This window comes from Branchiostoma lanceolatum, chromosome 8, assembly GCF_035083965.1.
Source record: "Branchiostoma lanceolatum isolate klBraLanc5 chromosome 8, klBraLanc5.hap2, whole genome shotgun sequence".
NCBI classification, from domain to species: Eukaryota; Metazoa; Chordata; class Leptocardii; order Amphioxiformes; family Branchiostomatidae; genus Branchiostoma; species Branchiostoma lanceolatum.
In genome coordinates this window covers 8,907,772-8,933,211 of record NC_089729.1, presented here as the reverse complement: position 1 = coordinate 8,933,211, position 25,440 = coordinate 8,907,772, and the positions used below count along the sequence as shown (strand labels likewise).

At 40.5% G+C, this 25,440-nt stretch overlaps 1 protein-coding gene across 1 annotated transcript in view; it reads right to left on the bottom strand.

Annotated features, from left to right (window-relative positions):
- Positions 1-25,440, bottom strand: part of LOC136440990 (chromosome transmission fidelity protein 18 homolog) — a 93,461-nt gene that overhangs the window by 65,958 nt on the left and 2,063 nt on the right. Inside the window, exons 5-10 of the mRNA XM_066437202.1 lie at positions 25,020-25,109; positions 24,571-24,623; positions 22,798-22,939; positions 22,179-22,325; positions 21,610-21,740; positions 7,212-7,335 (exon numbers count right to left, since the gene is read on the bottom strand). Of these exons, the coding sequence (XP_066293299.1) occupies positions 7,212-7,335; positions 21,610-21,740; positions 22,179-22,325; positions 22,798-22,939; positions 24,571-24,623; positions 25,020-25,109 (687 nt within the window). The remainder of the gene's footprint in view (positions 1-7,211; positions 7,336-21,609; positions 21,741-22,178; positions 22,326-22,797; positions 22,940-24,570; positions 24,624-25,019; positions 25,110-25,440) is intronic.

Sequence of the window (25,440 nt, the reverse complement as noted above, 5' to 3'; positions counted from 1 at the left end):
TAAGGCCCGATGGCCCCAATCAGGGCCAGAGTTCAAAGCCAGTGGCATCATTTTTCCATGCATTGAGCTATCAGTCTTTTAGACTACCAGTCTATACATACATGTACATTTCTTAAAGCATTTCTTGATTGAAATGAAAGGTGGCTGAAAATCAATGGAATTCTTTTAAATTTCAGGCCAGTACAAATCTCAAGTTTCCGGCCAATGTCCCATACTGGACCTTTCTGTGCAGTGCATTATTCAAAACATATGGAACGCTGGGTACTAACTCATAGCCACTCTGAAAATCATGAGATCCAAGGTGCTCAGCCTCCTAGGACCGGCGGCATTTATTTTTAGGGGGGAGCACTGATTCCCGTTTTTCAACGTACTGGGGTCAGGTTCTTATGCTGGGAAGATCTTTTAGGGCAGCAGATACAATCTTCCCAGCATAAGAACCTAGCCCCGATATGTTGAAAATTGCAAATCAGCTGTCCCCCATAAAGATAAATGCCACTGCTCCTAGAATGCTGCGAAGGAGACTACAGGGTGCTATTGATTAGTCAGTCATACATGAGGAGGTGCCTTGAGCACGTTAAACAGGAAGGTCTAGCAACCCCTCCCTGCAAAAATATACCCTGCTATTGAAACAGTAAAGAAACTTGCTGACCTATGTGCCAATAGGCACTACAAGGGTCTGAATGAACAAAGAAACACATGGCTGGACTTGTAAGTGATATGTTCAATTTTGGAAAACAAGTCCTGTCCTTGGTGCTGAAACAGTTACTGTAAATGGTGTAACTTTCGCAGTGGTTTTATTTCTGCATTTTTTTTCAGTGACCTTTCCACCACAAATCTGTGACACTGCGGATATGCTTTTCTAATGTATTCCTACTGTACTGCAGATTTTATTTCATTTGGGAATTGTTTCAGCCACGGATCTAAAACACTGCAAAAAACACCCTTTGCTCTGCTGATCTTAAGCATAAAAAAAATGAATAGAACCTCCTTTTATAAATCTAACAATGCTCCAACTTGTATATAGTCTTTGTGAATTTGAGCACATGTACTCTGAAGAGACTTGATACTGATGATGACCTGATTAGGTAAACTTGTATGCACTACAAATTGAAAGCACTTTACAAAGCAAACAGACCAAAAGAAGTAATCAGCAGGGTCAGTGCCCAATAGGCTCTCCAAAGACATGATCTAAGACACGAAACAGCATTTATGTATCAGACGGCCTTTTGGGACACCAAAGTGAATAGACTTTATTCAAGAGGATCAAACCAAGTTGGCAAGAAAGATTAGGTTCCAAGAAGAAGAAGCTCCAAAATAAAAGGCTGCTTCAAGAAGCCATATTCCATCCCATTTCCAATGGTGCATAGGGTGGCATAGGGTGGCATCCATCTTTGTTTCAATAGCCCTTTGTTTCACACAGACATCGTAAGTATGCCTTACACTCCAATGTCGGCAGGGGAAAGATTTTTAACGGTTTTTGCTTTCATTGATGGAATAATCATTCTGTAGTGTGCATAGTTTAGTTTTTAGTGGCCCTGCCTCTGGACCAAGAAGCTGCTTGTTCGAATCCCAGTTGTGCTGCTCACCTTACATGCGCGCTACTGGAAAGATCACAGTCCTTAGAATGGAACGTTAAGCCGTGATCCATTGTGCTTGTCGAAAAGAGCTAGGGGAATTTCCCTGCTACAATGAACCTGTGAATACTGTACTAAGCCTCTGTTTTCTCTGTCACAGACAGCAGACTCCAGTGAGCTAAACCGGTTCGAGATTACTTTCATCTTCCTGATCTTCCTCTGTGTATACAGAAACACAGACATAGTGAGCAGACATGAGTGCAGGAGGACACATTAGCACCTGACACAACACACTGGTTTTCTTATCCAAGTATCAGTCGGCATAGTAATCGTAAATCAGCTTATGGCAGACTAAGCATCAACATTTTCATACAGCAGCCTTGGCAAAATCATAACTTGAAACTGTATTCTGTAAAATCTGTGATAAAAAATATGTATGGTATTTAAAGTAAAAGGTATGTTGAAGGTGACTGACACCTGACTAGCTGACTAAGCTACCATTCTTCTGCGGAAGAAAAGAACAGAGGAGAAAAATACTGGCCAAATGTTGTGCAGAGCATTTTGAGGGAGGGCCTGTCGTGCTAACATTGGCTATACTCCAAGCAGAAGTTTCGGCCAGAGGCTAGGAGTGACGGCGATTTCTAACGTTTCTCTCCCTAAAAAACGTTAAAAATCGCAACTACTCCTAGCCCCGGACCAAAACCTCTGCTTGAAGAATAAACATTGGCTGCATTAGCCGCAAGAGGCACTGCCAATCCAGAACTTCAGAGAGCAACTAGTGACTGACAAAAGCCACAAGACACCGGGAATGCTGCAGAGCATCTACCTCAGACGAAAAGAGCCAAAGAAAGAGAAGCTACCATTAGAGGCCATATGTGCCAGTTTGAAACCTTTTATCTATCTATTCCACATGTCACTGAATACTCCACAATGTAGCATCAAAATGAACCATTTATAGTGCCAAGTCTAAACAGCCTGCACAAAAATATGTTGAGATATTTTGACATTCATTTCACTTAGTGTGTGGTATTACATGTATCTTATTCCTATTTATGCCTACGCATATCTATGTATACTGTTAACAGAATATTGTCCTGTAGTTATATGTACAGTGCTTTTGTAAAATAAACCCAATCCAGTTGTACATTATATACATTGTGCTATACTTCTGCCAGTTGAATTGAATTTTTTAAAAATAGGTTTCGTTAGCGTTTCACCCCTTTGAACACATACATCATGTAACTTTCAGAACAAAAAAATTAGATGGAAAAACCTGTGCTACTCGTAATGTCCATAGGAAGGCTTGGTGGATGCTATATGATTCTTGCTATGACTTTTTAATTTTTTTTTATTTTCTAAAAAAACTATTTGTTTTCTTATTATGACCAAATACAAACGTGCATGAGCAGGGGAAAGATCACCCTGAATTGCAGAGTTTGCTTAGGCCACACCAACTTGATTTTATGGATGACATCCTCTGCAGACCCCAAAACTAATGCGCGCGGGCGAAAAAAAAGAAAATCCAGCAAAAAAAAATGCTGCTAAACCACAGGACTACTAGTGCAAAGCTGGTATTGCGAATTGAACCACAGAACACAGTTTATTTGTAGGAGGTACATGTAGGTTGTCTTGTTCATCATAGCAGACTCGGCGCAAGTGATTGATTTTTAATATACCTGTATTGACAAGAACGACCAAAGAAGTATACTATTAGAAAGTAGTTGGCTCCAAGGACTGTGGATGATATATGACTGTGATGAGAATACTCATATACACCCATAAGGGCAGTTTCAACATAAATGGCATTGAACTCCATATTAAGCATTCCATGGTTTACACTCAAATCTCACTGTGAGACCTCTGCCAATCCCTCAATTCCTCTCCCATGTCTCTCATTGTTGCAAAAGAAACGTGTGAGAGCCACTCTGGATAGGTCATTTTTGAAATTGTCTGGGCGATACTCGCTGGCCACTGCGTTCCTCTCGTACAACTGTGCAAACGCAAAATCCCCCTAGCCAACATCGATGGCATACCAATCTACAAATATGCCCCAGTTTGCCGATAAGCCGGCACAATGCTAGCCTTTTGCAGCAATCTAAGTCAGCAAGTTCCGGAGTTCCGTGTAGCCTTGGAGGAGTTTTTTTTCTTTTTCTTGACAACAGGCGAAAATCAATGCGCGCGCGGATGTCATCCATAAGATTAAGTTGGTGTGGCCTTACATCATGTACAATACTTATTGAGGTGAGGAAACTACAAATTAATGTGGTTAAGTGAGTCAACATAATAACAGTTCCTTGTTTTATGACAGTTCCTTGTTGTACATGGTAATAGCCCTATGTCTAAATGAATGTTTCAGCCTACCTTGAAAGTTCATCTGTGTTGGTAGAAATCATTCTGAAACAAGTTTTAACTAATTTCCAACACAAAAATTGGACTTACCAAAATTTTCGACTGTACAACGCCAGTGTTTCTCAAGGAATGAGCAATAGAGACTTTCTGCAACTTATGACCCACTGCTCACCGAGTCACGTGTACTATCTGCATAACGTTACGTCATCTCAGCGGTGGATTGCTTATTCCTTGACAAAGACTGGTGATGTACAGTAGAAAATTTGGGTAAGTGTTGGAAATTACAGTTAAAACTTGTTTCAGACTGTTTCAGCCGTGTCGTCCTTGGCCTCGCGTAGGATGCATCCAGTCATGAGACATCAGCATTGCACAAGGATGGTTCACTTGTCTTCCCCAATATTGATAACCAGACAACAGAGAGTGCTAAAGGTCAAAATAACCTGATGTAAGGTTCGCAGCAGTGCTGACCCAGTAATAGGGATCAAGGCAATCTTTACGATGACACATGACCCGCCGACTCAGCAACAATCTCTGCTTGGCTTTTATCTCCACTCAAATCCTTTCAACTCGACAGAAAGGAAATCTAACGTGACATATGACAAACAATGCCTGCAACCTTCAGTTTATGATTGGGACATTTTTCTCTTTTAACAAGCTCTTTCATCTCAACTGACACAAACCACTGCCTCAAAAAAATATCATATAACTCACTCTCATCAAAATCTTCAATCCAAATTGGTATGAAACGAAGAAAGACAAAATGATGCATAACGGACAAAGTCTGAAAATTAATCTTAAAATTCTACTTCGCTCTGCTACATTGTACATACGTGTAGAATATGTCTTTATATGAACAAAATTCCATAAGACAAACTATGTCTCCAACAATTAGCAATTGTCTGTTCTTTGATAATATGTTTATCCTCTGATGGGAATTCCTATCCTAAATGACATAAACTCATCCTTAAAAGATAATACACCAGACAAAGTCTTCAACTATTACTACCCTGGCTCAGCTGGATATTCCTTTTTAATGAAATCTTTCATCACAACTGATGGAAAACCATATAATAGACAAGCCCTGGGAAAGACATCTTGTCTGCAGTCTAAAAGTCAGGGATAACAGTTGTAGACATACAATTATGAGCAAGACATGTTGCCATTATCTAATTAGTAAATTACGAGATAGACGGTTTCAAGCAGAGATGTTGTCTACGTGCATAAGTAGTACAGTAACTGTAAATCCATGTAATATAGCAGTTGGGGGAAAATGGAATAGTTCACTGCATTTAATTTTAACGGTGGGAACAAACATCACTGTCTCAAATGTTAGTGATCAAATATTTGCGATGATGAAATTCTAGCGGTTTAGCTAAAATCAAGATACAGTCAACACATCAGGAATTACAGTATGAACATGTAGGTCACAGTGATTAAATTATGTACACTGCAGTGCTGACTACAGAGGTATTTGTAAAGAAAGTTTCAAACTTGATAAGACTTAGGTCATTACTTCAGCCCAAGTTGTTCACCAGAAGCTCAAGTAAAACAGTTCCTGACAGCACATCCTTCATAGTGGTGTGAGCAGTCAAATAATTGGACCCGAAGGTCAAAAGTTTGAATCCAACTGTTCTCACTAAACCCACCCAATATATATAACTGTCATGTATATACATGTAAAACTAACCCAAGAAGACCACTGAGGATCCGATTCAATCTGGTCTATGTGGACAGGTGGTCACTACAGTACAGACAGGATTCTTAATGCTTGTGTCAATAGGAAAAAATCCCTATTGGCCAGGTAGTCTTTATGTAGAGGTTTGGCTGTATATACACGCCACTGGGAAGGGTTGCAGTCCTTTATATAGTGGGCCATGGTCCACAGTGACAGTTCATTTATATAATTGTCAAAAAGTGCACAGCGGAACTTCCCCAATACAATGTAGTTGCATATACACATAGCCTGTCTTTCCTGTCAATACATATTGCCTGTCTTTCCTGTCATGACCAATGGAATATGAGCTCTTCAGTGAGCTGAACTGGTTCAAGATCATTTTCACTTTTCATCGCTCAGTCTTGACACTACCTGTAGAACATACAAATGTATACCTCTTACATGTGCGTGCTCAGCCTGGCTGCACTCCTGTGTATCAGTATGCACAGATTGCTTTACAAGATCACTTCCACCACTTAACTACATCCAATACAACTCATTACCTTCCAAAGGGCATGTATGTGCACAAGCCTGGGACAAAATGAAGTCTTATAGTCCCGATCGGCCCAGTGACATTGCGGCAATGCCTCGAAGGGCTCCTGCTCAAACAACTCAGCAAGGTGACTGCCTGCTCCACAACCTAGGGGAGCACAATTCATTTCCTTCCTAATGACACATACACGTACCTACACCACGCTACATGTGTCATCCGCTGGCGGCCCATTGATCAATGTCTACTCACCGATGCACTAACATCTATCAGACAAGTGTCCTTGTCAGAACAAACTGCCCGCAAAATGCTTCTCCGCTGAGGTGTCGCTCTGGAATGCAGCCAGCTTTATCACTTATGTCGACTACCTGTTCCCAGCATCGATTAAAGGAGGCGAAGAGGAAGAAAGTTTGATGATGGAAAAGCTGCAAACATTCTTGAACCTTTTTAACAAAGAGAACTGTTTCAAGTACTGAGAAAACATACTTAGAGCTTAATCACTTATATGTCGACTACATTTTCCATGCAAGCATCAATTAAAGGAGGCGATAAGGAAGAAAATTTAATAATGGAAAAGCTGCAAATATCCTAACTTGAACCTTTCCAGCAAAGAAAACTGTTTTAAATACTGAGAAAACATAGAGCTTAATCACTCATATGATTTGGTGACATAATGGCAGGGTGTTTGGCTCAGAACCCAGAAATCCTACATTCCAATCCCCTGACATGCCCCACTGAGATTGAACCCTTCAGAAAGGCATTTAACACAAATTTCCACTTTACTCTGTTGAAAATTCCTAGCTTCAGTCGGGGACGTCCCTTGGATGGAATGTTAAATGGAGGTCCTGTATTTGAGGAGAGCCACACCTCGAGCACATTAAAGAACCAACCACACATCGAAAAGAGTACTAGGGATCCTTCCCAGTGTCAGTGGATCAAATAAATTTGTCTGCATATGCAGCTTGCATTGTTCGGTACAAACCTGGTATGTTATGTCATGAGGCGTTTCTGTTAAGTCATGAGGCGGTTAACTGTGTATGCAATACAAACAAACGAAACAAACAAAAAGAAGATAAGAACTGACCTGAGGAGCGCCATCAATCTCATCTATGATGAGACAGTTGGGTCGTGGGTCGGCCCCCATCACTGCCTTCATCTGTGTGGCCGCCTCTATCCTCTCCTTGAACACCTCAGGGCTGCGATCATCACTGCACAACACAAAGTAATAACAATAATAACGAGATATCAAATCCAGAAGGTCCGCTGCAGTACTATAGGAAGTTGATAGGGGGCCCAAAATCTAATCATTTCCAATTTTTAACACACCCTACCAACACACCAAATATGAAACCAATCCATCTGGCCGTTCTTGAGTTATCTTTGTTTACAGATAGACAGACAGACATCCAAACACACAAATGTTATTGAAAATATTACCTCCATGACGTTTCATAGAGGCAATAATGGATCATTGGTCAGAAATTACCTGTGCAATGGCAGCCTTTCTTGTGCTGAATTGGTGCAGGGATTACAATCACATACTGCACATGGTCAACAGATACATATTTGATCCACAACTTGCATTTTGTGGAACTGTCGCAAGGGTCTAGGCAGCTGCCATTCGGCGCCACCAGGTGACCTCAATACGACCTTCCCCAACTAAAGTCAGGTACCCATTCACAAATGGGTGGAGTGAGGAAAGTCGTGTAAAGTGCCTTTCCCAAGGACACAACGTCAGACACAGCGCTGCCAGGAATCGAACTCGAGACCTCTCGACCCCAAGTCCGATAGCCTGACCGCTAGGCCACAAATGTATCATCTGAATCAGATGTTCATCTCTAACTGCCAGTACATGTATGAAAAGCATTCATACAAGCTACCATAGATCTGGAGGATTCAGTATATTTCAAACACAAAACAAAACAAATAGGCAAACATATTTAGCATTAGTACCTTCGCTGAGAAGGTTATGTTTTGCCCAGCTGTCCTTCTGTGTACCCCATAAGTCGTTGGTATTGTTTTCTTCTGCCTTTATCTAAATGTAGTCGTGATTAACTTTAATCGGCCCTTAAAGACTTCTTGTCCTACAGTTTCACAGGAGAAATGCAAAGTAGCCATTGTGAATTTGTCTCCATCTCTGACTGCAATCTTCTACAGTGGCTGTATGATGGCTTACTAGTACAAACTTTAATGTAGTAACTGTTGTATAATGTATATCTATGATACATACAGCTTTGGTTCTTTATCCTGATGGATGGATGGATGGATGGATGGATGTGCAGCAATGTAATGGGACAATTAAAGGAGAAGGCAGTAACCACTTAATCACTTTTGATTTACAAACATCAACATTTACCAACATAGAAGGACAAGGTGTCTAACTCAACAGCTCGGGCAAAAGTATTTGGCTTGAATGCAAGCAACTTCGTCAAGTAATTTTGCATAAAAGGAGTTTTTAAAGTTTTACTGGCTATTAGTTTTAGAGTTAGTTTTAGTTCATTTTCTCCTTCTCATTATGCAAGCCAATTCTATACAGATGCTAACACACAGTACACAGACAGCTTCCTGCATAACTGAAGGAGTCATTGCCCGCCCTCTTTGACTGATCTTGTGTCAAGTAATCAACTTGTCAATGTAGTTTTTCTGTCTCAAATACACTCGTTCGCTGCTATCGACCTAAATCCATAATCCAATCAGAAAGAAAGCTGACAACTGCCTCTTGAGAAACATGTTGCACATAAAGAGAAACATTACACTGCAGACAATGTGTCCCATCTCCGCATCCTGGGGGCTACAAACTGCATGTCTGAACTAAATCCAATTGAATCAGGCTCATTCTCAAAAGGACCTACAACTGTAGTAGCTCAAGAAAATGGAACTGTCAGTTAAAAGGGCTGGCATACGTTGATGAACTCCTACATAATACATGTTGCTCAGAGGGCAATTACTTTTGAGGCTCATTTTGTCGAATGCACTTAGGAACTGCACTGTGCAAAATGTGAAGGTCAGATTGCCATGGTCAATCTGGTAGAAGCCACAATAGACTACAAATTTGATGTAATGTCAGACTCTATTCTTTGGAAATTAGGAGATGACAATTGTCGTGACGATTCCTGTAAATCTCATCAATGCTGCGATTGAAAAGAGACAGGAAACCGAGAAAGGTGGAGAAACCGAGAAGGGTGGAGAAAACTGGTAGCAAGATCTTCTGCAGTGCCCCAAAGGTAGAATAGTTAGACCAAAAGTAGAGAATAGATGAGATGAGAGAGCGAGCGATTGATTGAAACAGACTAGTTAAAACAAAAAGAGCGGTGGCACGGTGGCCTTGTGGTTAGGAGTGTTGATCCAGAACCCGGAGGTACTGAGTACGAATCCCTGGCAGGTACGTTTGATGAATATAAGAACATAGGCTAGGAAGGTTTTTTGGATAGGACGTTAATAAGTGGAGGTCCCGTGTTTGAGGAGAGCCACACCTCAAGCATGTTAAAGAAACCACCACGCTTATCCAAAAGAGTAAGGGTCCGTCCTGATACAAAAGGGTACAAAAGATCATGCCCCCCTAACTGTCAGATACAGGTACATGTTGTACATGTAGGTAATATAATGTGCGACAGAAGAGTAGGAATGGGACACGATGTTGAGTGGCTGCTAATCCGCTTACCAGCCTCCCGACGCAGGAAATTTACTGCCTGTCCATTCCAGACAATTAATAGGCACCACGCCGAGCCTTCATCCTCGCTCCACTTGCGTCAGAACTGCCAAGGTGAGATCATGATTTACTTAGGGGGTTCAAGTTCTCTAAGCGAAGCTATTCTCCCATTCGGGTGACGTTAGAATTGACAGCCAATCTTAACAGAAAGAGTATGTTAGAGGGTTGTCTGAATCATCTGATATCCCACTAAATGCCACAGAGGAAGTGGTTTCAACTGACTGAAAAGATGAGCCCAACTGATTCTGACAGTTGTACAGCATTGCTCGTCACTCCAGAAAGGAGTATTGTAAATAGAGTTGTGCACACATTCGCAGCTACAAACTAGAGTTCCACGACCTAATACCTTCGCCAAATGATAAGTATATGACTGACGTATTTAGGAGTGTTTCTCATCAATCATAAATCATACCAGTTGATCGTCTTCAGCCAAATAACAGAAGTTGTCGAGAGTATGAGCTTATCAAAGAAGGTTATGCTAACATTTATCATCAATTATGCAAATGAGGTCCTTATTAGCATAATTTGATTCAACGATGTTCACATTCACATGACTTTCACATGACTTTCAAAAGTATGAAATTGCCATCATTTACCTGTATGTAATTATAGTAGTTTCTCATTAATTATGCAAATTACGCCTACAATTGCATATTTTCTATCTATTAAGATTCCTCTCTTCCTCAGTTACAAGTGTCACATATTTGAATAGTCATATCATGTAACAAAGCAGGCTTTTGAAATTGTCTCATGAGTTATGCAAATTAGAAAATCTGATTTGCATAATTATATCTAATCATACAAAGCATCACGTAAGCTATTTACATACCAAAAATCAAGACCATCCATTAAACCCATCTTGAGTTATACTATTTTCTCATTAATTATGCAAATCAGGTCTTCATTTGCATAGTTGATATCTATTAATATTTCTCTCCTTCTCAGTTACATATGTCACATGTTTCAGAGTCCTATCATGGAATTTGGCTGATGTATAAACTTTCCTCATTAATAATGCAAATTACATGCTTATTTGCATAATAAGTATCTATTCATGTACATCATCACTCAAGCTATCTACTTACCTAAAATCAAAACCATCCATCAAGCCCATCTTGAGTTATAGTATTTTCTCATTGATTATGCAAATCAGGTCATCATTTGCATAGTTGATATCTAGTAATATTTCTCTCCTCCTCAGTTACATATGTCACAAGTTTGAGAGTCCAATTATGGAATTTGGCGAATGTATAAACTTTCCTAATCAATTATGCAAATTAGATACTTATTCGCATGATAGGTATCTAATCATGTACATCATCAGTAAAGCTATCTACTTACCAAAAATCATGACCATCCATCAGGCCCTTCTTGAGTTATTCCATTTCAAAGTCTGAAGCAAAACCTGCTCCTGCAGTTCCAGCCGCTAGGGGGCCCAAACCTAGACCACTTACTCTCTGTCCAAAGAGCTATCTACCACTCAAAAATCAGGACCGTAGCATGTCCAGAACACGATATATCAAAACAGGAAGTTCCACTGCAGTATCGTAACAAGCCACTAGGGGACTGAAAATCTAATCATTTCCAAGTCTCATCAAGACCTACCCACCTACCAAATATCAAGACAATCCATCCATCCAAGCCTTCTCGAGTTATACTGTACGTTACAACACACACATACATACACAAACAAACGCTACCCTCTGCATAACCTTCTCGGCGAAGGTAACAATCCTGTTGATGCATTGGTATGTAGCTTTATACCCTGCCACTGAAACAGCAAGGAAACTTGCTACAATACATGTATGTACCACTAAATGATTGAATGAACGAACAAACTGTAAAACGTGCCATGCATGACTAACACGTATGTTGGGATTTGGTACAGCCCTGTCGTCTACTGCCCTTCCAACCCTGGCAAATGGGCCAAACCTCTGAATGAATAACTCTACAAAGGCGATCTCCCTAAAGCCTGACCAGAAGACCTTTTGCATTGTATATTAGGTATGTTGTCTCTGAACAGGATTATCCTGCAATTTCAATGACCAATCTTTGTGACGCAAATTGCAATAGGTCAAGCCCTGCACTTAGACAACTTCTTTTTCATGATGCGTCACTGGTGCTTCTGCCCTACCATGTTACAGTAGAATCCTTAATATTTTAGTAGCCTGGTTTCTATCAGTTTACTCCTTGGCAAAATAGCCTGGCACCTGTAAACAGAGGATCGACTGCTATTCAAATGTTCTGAGTGTATTTAGCAAGTGCTCTGATTGGTTCTGAGTTGCACTCACGGACTTCTAGATCAGTTACCCTATTTTAACAGGATCGAACAGCCAGTCCGAAGTTCAATCGCTGTGACACTCCTTCTGATACTCGTCATGTTAATTGACGTATAGGTCAAATATTTCAGAAGCGATGGGTGTCAGATTACTGTAAATGCATTTAAGTTTTCAAGATTTTTATTTCGCGGTAGGGAGAAAATGGAGTGTTGGCGGTGGTTTTAAGCTTGTGTTTGAAACAATAGTAGCGCTACAGTCATAGGCTGGCAAAAAGTTTCGCATTGGGTTTAAGTTCGGGCTGAAGAGTTCACTGCGCGAAAACCATTTTAGGTATAGTTTACAGCCCAAGAAGTAACCTTTTTTGGTTAGATAATGAGGCTGCACAACAGATCTAGAGGGACAAGGTAAAAAATGTGAATACTGAACTCATACAGACTTGATATACACAACTGTATGACAGCCCCCTTACGAAGGTTTTTATTTGGTAAGTCTTTGTCTAGACTTAAGTGCTCTTTTTGGTAGCCAGTCTGCTTTCCATGATATTCTACTTCCAGCCCTCTCCTCTGATAAAATGTACTCACCACATTGTAAGTACAGTCGTGTTAGGCCACCTGGCAATTAACTAGAAGAGCAGCTATGGAGTGACAAGTTGACTGACAACTCAAGGATGTATACTTCAGTATCGAAAGGCATATCTTCAACTATCCGTGAATCATTAACACTAAAATCCATGCAATTACGCATCATGATTGGTACCAGTGTGCTTGAAAGTAGCAGTGACGTAAGTCATTATTTTACATTGATGATATTTAAGCATCAATTATCGGTAATAAGCAGAGTTGCATGAGCCAATTTGCTACCAGCACATACATACATGTATATTCGATTAGTAAGAAAAGTGAATGAAGTACTGACATAAAAAGGAATACTACGGAAATTGCAATCCTTCACCTTGATGACAAAACTGTAGTTACTGAGAAGATTCTTGAATACAGAACGAAGTGCTCACAATCTGTTTCCAATTTCATGCATGAAATGTGACTTTGTGAAAGAAACTTTGGTTTCCTACAAACTTTTGGGGTGTTATTACCTCTCGGTGTTCGCACAATCTAAGCTCATATAGCATCTATTTGTTACAGGGTCCCAAGTTGAATAAGTCGAGTTAAAGTCACCGCAAGCCCGGACGTGCCCAAAAATAGTCCGATAGTTGTAGGGTGTCCCACGAGGTCCACGTAGGGGTCACGCCCGAAGGTGCAAAAAGAAAAACAGCCCGTAGGGCCCCTTTTTCCAATTGGGACCTAAGCATTATCAGGGATTAACACAGGTGAACATCATATCAAAGGGAGACCCAAAGGCACACAGAAATTATGATTTCACATAATAAGTCCATGCTCATATATCAAATTGCACACCTTTACGCAATAAAATAATACATTACACACCTACCTAATTCGTAAATAACAGCGATAGGGCATATAACTTTGGGAGACAGATTCTTAATGAAACCACAGAATTAGTTGCTTGGTAATATAAAGTGTATTAGTGCAATGGCCAAGTGAGTAGAGTCGACCTGCATTGAATAATATTGAATAATAGGTCATGAGTTAGATATTCAGCATCAAAGACTTTAAAACTGGTACATATTGCTTTCTCTACTTAGCAGTCAGCACTTGGGAAAGAGCACCAGTGAAATGTGTGGCCCATGGGCTATTGAAACTGAGATGGGCGTCGCTCTATGCATCATCTGCTGGCAGAAGGACTTTAACGTATAATACAGTTTTATTCACGTGAAACCTTTCAGTTTAATTTTGAGGTATGAACACTTAAAGTTAAACCAGCGTTCTAACCAGCACCCGTCATCCCATCATTTGACAGAATGTAGTACGCATATGATGGAAATATTTTCAGACCATTCCGTCAACCTTGACAGACAAAAATCTATGAGTAAAGATGTAAAAATGTCCAAATTTGATAAATTAACTGATAGAAGTTTGTACAAGGTGACAGATCTTTTCATCAATGGGATGATGGAAAAAAATTCAAGCCAGATAGTACCCTGACTTAAACACTCGTCAACACTCTGAGCAACCCTCAGCCAGACATGTTGGCAGGGCCTGTCCTTCAGACATTTGGAAATATAAGGTCAGGAAATGATGGTGACTCTCCAGACGTTTTTTCTGAAGCATGGGATTTTAGTCAAATTGAATTTAACTGTAATTTCCAACAAATTCAAGAAAAAGTTGACAAGCATCGTCCTACCTCAACACAATGGGGGCCTCAACATAATCAAAGTCAAAGTTCCTTCCCGCACCAATGGTGCATAGGGCGGTGCCCATCTCCGTTTCAGTAGCCCTTGGGCCACACAACTTTGTGCAATCACTACAGCAGGGGGCTAGTCCACTGGTAGTGGTGTGTGTTTAACTTCCATACTCTTTCCCAAATGCTGAGTGCTAAGCAGAGAAAGCAGTACCCTCAACATAAAAGAGGGCGTATATTTACTGCCTGATAACACCCATGTTCTAGTTGATGACTATTAGCGTTCCCTCCAGCTAGCCCTTATTCTTTCCTAGCAGTACCCACGAGTTTCTGTGATGTCTGTAGTGTCCCCGTCTCTTGATTTATTGCCGTTCACACCTTGTTTCACACGCTTTTCAATCCCTTAAGCCGTAGCCTGGAACTTGCACGAGGATTCAGGGGAATTTGATGGCAGTCGGGGTACCCGATCATGTTGAAGTAATTTCCACGCCAACATGCACAACAGCATGATAAATTATCCCAGCCCCACCAGCATCACAATCCTACGATTCCTCAGCTACATGAAGACATCACAAAAGCCATGTCTAACAGCCCAGGATAGGGGGAAAATCTTTAAACCAGCTTGGTGGAAATAAAGTAAGTTTAGAGTGAGCTTCCATAGTGATGTGTTTCACCCCAAGGAAGCAAAGTCATTTTTTCGGAGTGTCAGTCTTATATATGTATGTGTGTCTGTAATGGTTGTGTGTGTTTCAAACCTATGTGAACTGAGGTAAAGTCTGCCATCTCCAATAATGCTCTGCTTGCTTTTGAAACAAACTTCATGTTGATTATCTGATTAATAGTACCATGTTTCTCTCATGATCAGAGCACTGCATGTTTTCAAATTGTTCCGCAAACAATTAGAAAATCTTCTATCTTTGTGCATGTTTTTGAGAAGAAAACCGTTGTCACAGTGACAGATGTGCATACTTCCACTATCACATGCAAAGCTGGATACATGTATGTCTTGATGGTTACGCAGCAGATTTAAGTTGTCATTGAGTTTTGATAAAGGCAAGTTGCCCTCTGGAAATGAAATGTTCACTGAAGAATATTGTGCGCAGAGACAAAGCCCCCTGGGGCCGCATTTCATATCCGCTCCTGGAAAAGGATCATGTAGGATTACGACATGTGTAGGTTGCATTGATTCCTTCTACTTACAGACCATGGCAGAAATAAAGCTGGGTAAAACAAAGAAAGTTTCAAGATTTTAACTTAAACTTCCTCCACACAAGCAATAAGAGGTACACAATGTAGTAACAAGGCAGTAACTGGTCAGGTTGGGGAATAGCCTTGTCACTTTACTTTGAAACTTATCTGTTTTGATCAAAACATGTACATCTAATGTACGATGTCAGAATACCCTATCTAGCTAATACTCTTGAAGTTCCAAAGAGCAAGCCCAAGATGTGTGCGTCATACACAAGCTACACTGTCAATTTTTCCATTCCATCATACTGGACACTGAAGATAGAAAAGGGAGGAGCAAAAATATAATCATGAAGCACAGCTCTAATCCTATTAAGTTTCAACCATGCAGAAAATTGCTCTCGCTTCATGTATAATGAACATTTTGCATGCTTACATGTACATGTACAAGACTTGCAAGATTCGTGGACTGTGAAAATCTTGTTTTGTACATCGATCACCTCACCACATAACTGTTACCAAGACCTTCAACACTATTACATCTAATTACTAGCTGTTACACGTAATAACCGTTTACAAGAAAGTGTGAAGAGCAAGCAGCACTGCGCATGTGTTTCTGCCCCCATGTTTTCCCTGAGGCGGGATTAGATGGACCGCCTACGATGTCTTGGTCCAGTACATGGTCAAGGGGTGTTCAGAACGTAATCCTGTGCCCTTGACAGGGCATTTGCAGTAAGACCCTGACACAACTTTGCCATAATGGACCAACTAGACCATTACAGAGTCGCTACATTAATACTAACAGGTGTTCAACATGGTTGCAAGGTCACATGTACAGGATCGTGTGGAACCCAACTTCCTCTCACACTGACAACATCCACAGACTTCAGACAAACCTCGACGTAGGTTTAATGAGGCCTTTTCCCACCTCAGAAAAGCTTTTTACTCAGCTCCCTGTGAAAAAGCGTAAAATTTGTGGCAAGGGTCAGGCTAGGATTGAAAGTTTTCTGACAGATAAATGACGGCAGATTCTGGTAAATGAGCCACCCTGGGACACTTTTCGCGTAGTCGCCTCCAAACCACTCAAGGATCAGTACGGGGCCTTTTGATGTTATCAAAGAAAATACATTTCTTGCTGTGTCCTGTCGGTGCGTAGCAAGGATTAGCCTGATTAAATCGGGCTTATAGCGGCCTGCCCAACATCCGCAGGGGAGGGGCCGTTACAGCCTTACACAGACTATATCAAGGATTAGGTAACTTTATTTTAAAAGACTGTTCGGTGCAAGGCCAATGATGGGAGGCATAGGTTTCTATGCTGACTTAGCACTGATAAGATTTGAAGGGTTGTATTTGAGATTAGGAAACACTTGTCTGGAAGGAAGCTCTATAATTTTGCAGCCCGTGGAAAGAAGCTGTTGCTTAGTGCAAGGACTTTTAGACTGGTATTTGGATAATGTAATGATCCGAACCAGAGGAGAACCTAGTGGAGTGCAGGTATTCCTGATGTCTACCTACAGCTGGCCAACAGCACTGTACGGGGTATATAAATTCATGTGGATTTTTTTTACTGTACTATTACTACTTATCATAATCACCTGTGAATTGCAAATTAAAGATTCTGAAGCAAAATAGTTAATTTGCAGTTTCCAGTTTGATCCTTACTGTACTACGTTTCCATCAGAGTGGTGCAGGTAAGATTTGTTGGGTGCAGGTAATCTTGCATGCTACCTGCATCAGTACAGGTGTGCATAAAAAAAGGATTCTGCATCTGAGTATCATTACTGTTCATATATTCATGCATAGTGCGATGCTAATTATACACCCGGGCAACCTTTGTTCAGTTCGTTTCGTTCAGACCCTAGTACCGGTAGTGCCTAGTGGAACATAGGACAGCAAGTTTCCTTGTTGTTTCAGTATCAGGGTACATTTTTACCGAGATGGGTTGCTAGCCCTTCCCCTTTAGCCTTCAAGGCACCTCTCCGTAAGCCTCCATGCGAACACGCGACCCCTATTTTACATCCCTTCTCAAAGAAGGGTGCAGCCCCAATAAAGGTGCCCATCCCAGGATAGAAGTCAGTTACCAACTGATTGGTGCCAGGAGCTCAACTGTGAGGCGGATACCAGTTGAGCTAAAGGGACATCCCTTACCCTGGCAATCTGGTGTACAAATGTACATCCCTAATGATCCTGATGGGATAATGTTAAGTGGGTCATGTAGACTTGTGACAATCATTTTAACCTGAAACCCAGGATTACCTGGAAAAACAGGTCACACACACTTCCTGTAAAATAGATGACGTGAAAGTGACAGTCTACAACATCATTTACATGATTCCCCGAGAGGGAGCTTTCCTGTTAGTGTAAACTGAAACGAGTGGATTCTGTAAAACAAGACGACTAGGTGGCATCATGACGTAATGTCTCACCATTATATATAGGTACTGTAGTAATGGCTTGGAAAGATTGCTTACTATCTCTTGGTGCTTGTGTTCACATTACAGTAAGCTTGGCTTGTGTACAAGGTTTGTCACTTACTACTTTTCCTGCGTCAGCTACTCAGGATAACAGCTTTTTATTTCTCCAACTATGTACATACAGGTCATGTAGAGGGATATGTGGCTGGCTTCTATCATCTTTCCTGAGATGATTTCAGAACTTTTTATATCATTGGCAATAACGTTACATGTTATGTATGCGGTAGAGCAAAATGATCTTGTTCACCAAAGGAGGTTAAGAAGAGAAGGCCCTCTCTTTTTGACCCAATGGTCCACCCTAGCAATACCGTATGTGTACTGTACAATACTTTAAAATTTGTACATGTACATGTCTAATGATCCTAATATGATAATGTTGTTTATTGGATTGTATAAATTATAAAGGACTTTTTATAATTATCTTAACTTGCAACCCAGGATTACCTGAAAAACAGGTCACACACACTTCCTGTAAAATAGATGACGTGAAAGTGACAGTCTACAACGTCATTTACATGATTCCCCGAGAGGGAGCTTTCCTGTTAGTGTAAACTGAAACGAGCGGATTCTGTAAAACAAGACGACTAGGTGGCATCATGACGTAATGTCTCACCATTAGGTACTGTAGTATTGGCTTGGAAAGATTGCTTACTCTGTCTTGGTGCTTGTGTTCACATTACAGTAAGCTTGGCTGATGCACAAGGTTTGTCACTGAGTAGTTTTCGTGCGTCAGCTACTCAGAATAACTGCCAAATATTCTCTGATCTGCTATGTAGGTCGTGTATCAGGGGGGATACAGGGTTGGGTTCTCTCATCATTCCAATCACACTTCAACATCCACGGATCCGTAGCTTTACATATAAATTCACTGCTGTTTTTCACTTCCCTCCTCACATCTGTATAGTCACTCCTCCCAACTTCACATCTATGAAAAGCACCCCTGATGGCCGAATAGAGCACTTTTGAGTTTATATAAAGCCACATACAAACAAAAAGACACCTAGAGCATGTATTTTCTTGCACACACCTTAACTCGATTCTTGTTGAGGATGATTTGATTGGAATGACAAGATCGTACACCAGTGTACCGACCAGTCACTCCTGCAGTCTTGTGACATGTCCTGCCCATTGTTCTGTTTTTATTTGTTTGCAGCAGTGACAATGTCTGTTATCCCTGTCTGTCAGTTTGGGGATAGCTCCGAGATAGAATATGGCATGTCAGTTGTATCTTCCATCAGAAAGAAAGCACATAAGAAGCCAAGCTATGTACAATCTATGTGACTGGGGCTTAAGTGCTAACGTCTCATAGCTATATATAGGAGAAGGTACATGTATGGTCGATGACACATATGGTGACAAAAGCCACCAATTTAAGGGTGTTTATGAACTGTTGCCATTATAGTAGCTAGTCTGTGTGGACATGAACCTCTTGCACACTCAATCCCTTGTTCTTTAAATCATAAGTGCTTTCAATTACGTGAAGTGTGACTGTGCATTTAGCAGCTGAGAACACACGATTTGCCTTCTCACATTACCCCATGAGCCAGGTGGGGAATCGTAAATTTAATCCACCTCTAGATTTCCTGGCCCTTTAGAAGCCAAAAATGACTGAAAATGCAAAGTTAAGACAGCAACCACTTCAAGGCTTTACCAGCACCTTTGAATGGCTTAACTCATTTATCATTTCCTTGGGCACCAAACACACATGACCTTTTGTGTCAATTTGAAGAAGATGGATGTGCTAACCTTAGGCAATTGCTGAATTGCCAAATTTGCAGGGCCTTGGAACAGAAAACGCATATCAAAAATATCAAATTCAAATTACCACCAGCGGCTTTGAAGATGCTTATTTCATTTGTCCTCTCGTTTTTGATGATTATTTGAAATGTCAGGGACACAATGCAAGATGTTCATGTAGTGTATGCAGTCATGACAGAGAAGACAGAGGCTTTGTATACTAGTAGTACATGTTGTTCATCCATCGTTGTCAATAATGACCTGTAACAGCAGTCACATCCTAAGGACTGCAACTCTTTCAAGTAGCGTGCATGTCAGGTGAGCAACAACAACTGAGTTTCAAACTCCTCAACTCTAGATAAATAGGCAAGAGTCACCAACAACTGGACTATGCGCACAATTCATTAAACATTCCTGACGTTGTTCTATCCCTATAATACAGTCAAACCTGCCTATAGCGGTCACTCAAGGGACTGGCCAAAATCAACCGCTATGGACAGGTGGCCGCTCTATAGAAACGGTTGATTTTGACCACGAGCAATAAGTGCCACACTGGGAAACATTTATTCACATACTATACATGTACAGTGTACAGTCAGACTTGGTCTACCGACCACTTCCACAAGACGACGATCGCCGCTCAAGATGACTGCTTTGGGTCGGTCTCGATTTTTCCACAAGCATATTATTAAAGTCCAAGTCGATCCATCGATCCGCCCCCAAACCGGAGCACATGCGACTTAAAATGTTGGCGAAGACAACCGTGTCATTTTCAATTGCGCGGTGACATTATTTATCGGCAAAAAATTGCGAAATATCACGGTAAGATCAGCCTGTTTGGGTTGGATTTCTTGACGGCGGGGGAAAAACAAAATGGCGCCTGAGGTCATAGGGTCATTGGGATAGTCTACTGTAATATAGGTGTGGGTTATGATTTTACTCTACGTTTAAATAATACAATATGTAAACTTATTTCGTCAAAGAAGTTCTTTAAATGAAGACAACACATAAACAAAGAATTGATGACTTTAAGTTTAAAACCTTTTTGTAGAGTATAAAAGACGTCTGTATAATTTATAACACACTGCTCGCCCATGCTACTACTAGTGAAGTAACCCAAGTGAACAAAGCGTCGGCAACATCTACCGCGCGCAAGAGGCTCTCTTTGTCTGCAAATTTCTGGCGACTTAGCGGTTTTGGAAATTCAAAACCCTCACCAGGAGCAAAATAAAACCATAGGCAACATTTTCATGGGTAACACTGCTATAAAAAAAAAAGTAAAATGACAATATTTTTCTGCCGAGATTTGAAAGAAATCTTGCGGGGACCATACGCCGGGACCGTTATCGGCAGTGTTTCCAGACCCGCGGGACCGAAACCGTGTGGCCGCGACCGCGTTGGACAGTGACCGCTATAGACGAATTCTTAATGCTTACGTCAATGGGAAAAATCCAAGGGACCGACAAAAAGTGACCACTATGGGCAGGTGGCCGCTATGCAAAGGTGACCGCTAATACAGGTTTGACTGTATATGATAATAATCTTATCTCCAATACAAGTACATCTTACACTTTTAAAATCATGACCATAGCATGTCTAGAACACAAGATATCAAAACCGTAAGTTCCGCTGCAGTACTATAGCAGGCTGCTAGGGGGCCCAAAATCTAATCATTTTAAGGTCTCAAGAAGACCTACCAATGTACCGAGTATCAAGATAATCCATCCAGGCATTCTTGAGTTATCGTGTTGACAGATGGAAGAAAGGAAGGAAGGAAGGACACACAAACGCTGACAAAAACATAACCTTATATGCAAAGGTAATAAAACAAGCCCTCACCTTGCGTTCATCTCCACCACATTGTACCCAGCATGCTGAGCAATCACATGGGCCAGGGTAGTCTTCCCCAGCCCCGGGGGCCCACACAGGAGGGCCACCTTTTTCTGCGGGCGCTTCCAACCATCTTCATCCTGAGATTAACACACATAAAAGAAAGGGGGAAAATGGAGATATATTAGTATATATAGAAGTCACTAAAAATCTGGGGGATGGGATTCAAGTTTAAGTACCTCTTCAGAAAGTCATGTTATTTGTTAGATGCATTGTAAACTATCTGGAATAGATAAACAAGACAAGTAGGGATAGTAATGTACTCATAAAATCCATGTGTACATATGGTAAAGACGTGTATATGTAAGAAATGCTACATGCATACATATAAGAAATTCTGTGTACAGACATCTACATTTAGATGATCTAAACCTCCCATAGAAGTAGAACTTATATATGTTCCTAAGCCCCTACCTAGATGTCCAAATATATTTCTACATTCCCCTGTCTGGGGCACGGGAGGAACTAAGGTGCTAAGGTAAGGTGCTGTCTGTTTATGAGTGAACTGCAGGACCAACCTGGACAAGCTCTTCCTCCATTCTCTTTGCAAGCCAGTTGAAAGGGCCCTTCTTCTGATCAGCGGACTTTTTCTTCACCTTCCTCTCGCGACCAAACACTGCAGTGTCCCACAACTTCAGCCACGTCAGAAGGGTTCTGTTAGTTCCCTAAAGGAGAGAAATATGTTCGTGGGATGCATCACAGACGTTGGTGATCCTAACATTCCCTTCTTTTTTGCTAGGGGGTCCAAAATCGCCATATTTCTTTGGGACCTCAATAACTTACCCACATACCAAAATTCATACAAATACATCATGAGGATCTTGTGACATAGGTGCAAACATACATACATAATCAAAAATAATATCCCTGTCGCAGGTGAACCTCTTTCCCGGACAAATCTCTTTCCCAAAGACTGGAAAAGACATGGGAAGCTTAGTTTGCAGGGTATGATCTAACTATGTCTATGTAGAAAGGCGGTCACTAAAGACAGGATTTCTAATGACAGTGTCAATGGGAAAATTTATCAAAGGGACCACTAAAATGTGGTTAAATTGGACAGGTGGTCCTCACTTGAACAAATTTGAGTTTGACTGTGTATCATATCTAGGAAATATCTCATCTGACAATACAACCTACCTCGTCACTGAGCAGTTCGGTGTAATTGGAAGGTGTGAACTTGTCTACCCATAACCCAGTTTGAGCAGATTTCCCAGCATTCTCCTTGTCAGAAGCCCCTCCATCTTCCTCATCTTCAGTTCCAAGGTCTCTATCAAGTTGCCTGGTGTTAAAACAATTAGTTGTAATCTTAACAAAATAAGTAGTGTCATTTGCATGCCCTTATAATCATACATAGATAATAATACAAGTCATTAACTCCTGACTGCAAATGTTGAAAAGTAGAGATGTTCTTTTCATGGCCTTTCACTAACTTACCAAAGAAATAAGAAACTGTTATATGTTCCATCATCCTATAAGGATATGTCTTAACGAAACAATTGATTCAAACTTCCTGCACCCATTCTGACATTGACATTACCCTTTTCTCATAACAGAAATTCAAACAACACAACCAAGACATATACTGATGACATTCTGTTTAAAAACTGCTCATTCCAAACCAAAACAAGAGTTCCACGACCTCATATCTCCATGAACAATTCTATTCATGCAAATAACTTATACATTTGCATAAGATATGCTTGGTCATAAACAACTTTATGTAACTTACATATGTTGCAATATTGACAGGTCTATAATTTTTCAATTAGATGAATTATGGTGTTTTGCATTAATTATGCAAATAAGGAATTTATTTGCATAATTGGTATCTGTTGATGCTCCATTTTCCATAAACTACATGTTACATGTATTTGAGTCTGATAATGGAAAAAAACTGCAAGTATAGATTTTCCTCATCAGCTATGCAAATTAAGTCACAATTAGCATAATTTGCACTTCATTGTGTATATCTCTGTCTAAGCTACCTGCATACTAAGTATCATATTAACAATCCTATAATTTTCCAATTAGATGAGATATGGTGTTTTGCATTAATTATGCAAATTAGGAATTTATTTGCATAATCGGTATCTGTTGATGCTCCACTTTCCATAAACTACATACGTTACATGTATTTGAGTCTGATAATGGAAAACACTGCAAATATAGGTTCTCCTCATTAGCTATGCAAATTAAGTCCCAATTAGCATAATTTGCACTTCATTGTGTATATCTCTATCTAAGCTACCTACATACTAAATATCATGGAAATCGGTTGTTCCTTTGTTCAGTTATTCTCCTTAGAAGATTTTCACAAAAACGCCCCTGCAGTTCCAGAGGAAGCTGCTAGGGGGCCCAAACCTACACCACTTCTTTGTTACATCACAAGCTATCTGCCACCCAAAAATCAAGACCACAGCACGTCCAGGTCAAAAGATACAAAAATTGAAGTTCCGCTGCAGTACCAAGGTCACATACCAGGGGGCCCAAAATTGACCTTGAACTTCGGCTTCACAACACCTGCCCACATACCAAATATCATCGTAATCCATCAAGAGGTTCCTGAGTTATGCTGACTACAGTAGTGCGGAAACACAAACAGACAGACAAACAAACAGACAAACAAACACACACACAGACACACCCAAAACAATATCTCCATTTTTCATGGAGATAATAACAGATGTGGCACATTTTATGTTGCATCAATTTATGGATTTGGACTGGCCACTAGGAATGGAAAAGTGCAACTCATGAATGCTTAACCTGTGTTGCAGCAGATCCCCCTATCTTCTTTTGTAAGAGGTACATGTACATTTGTACATGTTTCCAACCTATAGTTCTCAGAACCACACTATAGTCATACACTGTATAAAGCATGACAGCTCCATCGGGGTATACAGGACTTACCTGTTTATTTCTCTTGTAATTCTTTCAGATTCAGCAAGAATTTTTGTCCTTCTCTGGAAATAAAAAAAAATAAAAAGGTAGCCTTCAAGAAATGTAATAACAAATGAGAACTGTTTAAAAAAGACATGTCATATGGTACAATAATTTGGTGAACATGTTATAAATATCCTACTCAAGGATGTTGTAAGCTACAGTGTCTACAAATATGACCAAAAACTGTGACAAGTACATTGCTTTTCTTCTGTTCCAAAGAGGAAATAACTCAACACAGTATAACTTCTCCGGAAACCAAAAGTTGCTCTACAATGTAAAAGAATACTCATGCACTTTGAAACTCTCAAATAGTTGAATGATACAGTTTTTTACACAATCACAGTGTAATGTACATGTATCTAACTGTGACAGAGCATACAGAGATATTTAAACAAATAAAATATGGTTACACACACCTCCTCTTCCACCTGGTCCTTCAGCTGTCTGAAGGGGACTGACAGGAGCTGTAAGGGTCTCCCTCCAGGCAGGGTGTGGCCACTCAGTTTCTACAGTGGGCAGGGAAGATGGCAACATGAGATGACTGCACTGTATTGTTTTGTACTTAATTCAATTCTTAAGACAACCTACTATTTGGCTGTGCTCTACAATCAGATACACAATAACTTTAAGGTATGAAATATCTACTTTTATTATGATCTTAGATCATAATCTTAGATCTTAATAAAAGTAGTTATGTCATACCTTAAAGTTATTGTGTATCTGATGATAGAGCACAGCCAAATAGTAGGTTGTCTTAAGTATAGAATCTACATCTCTTAAATCATTCTGATTTTAGGGGTTTACCTGAGTTAGCCAGGGGTGTCCCTGTGGTGTAGT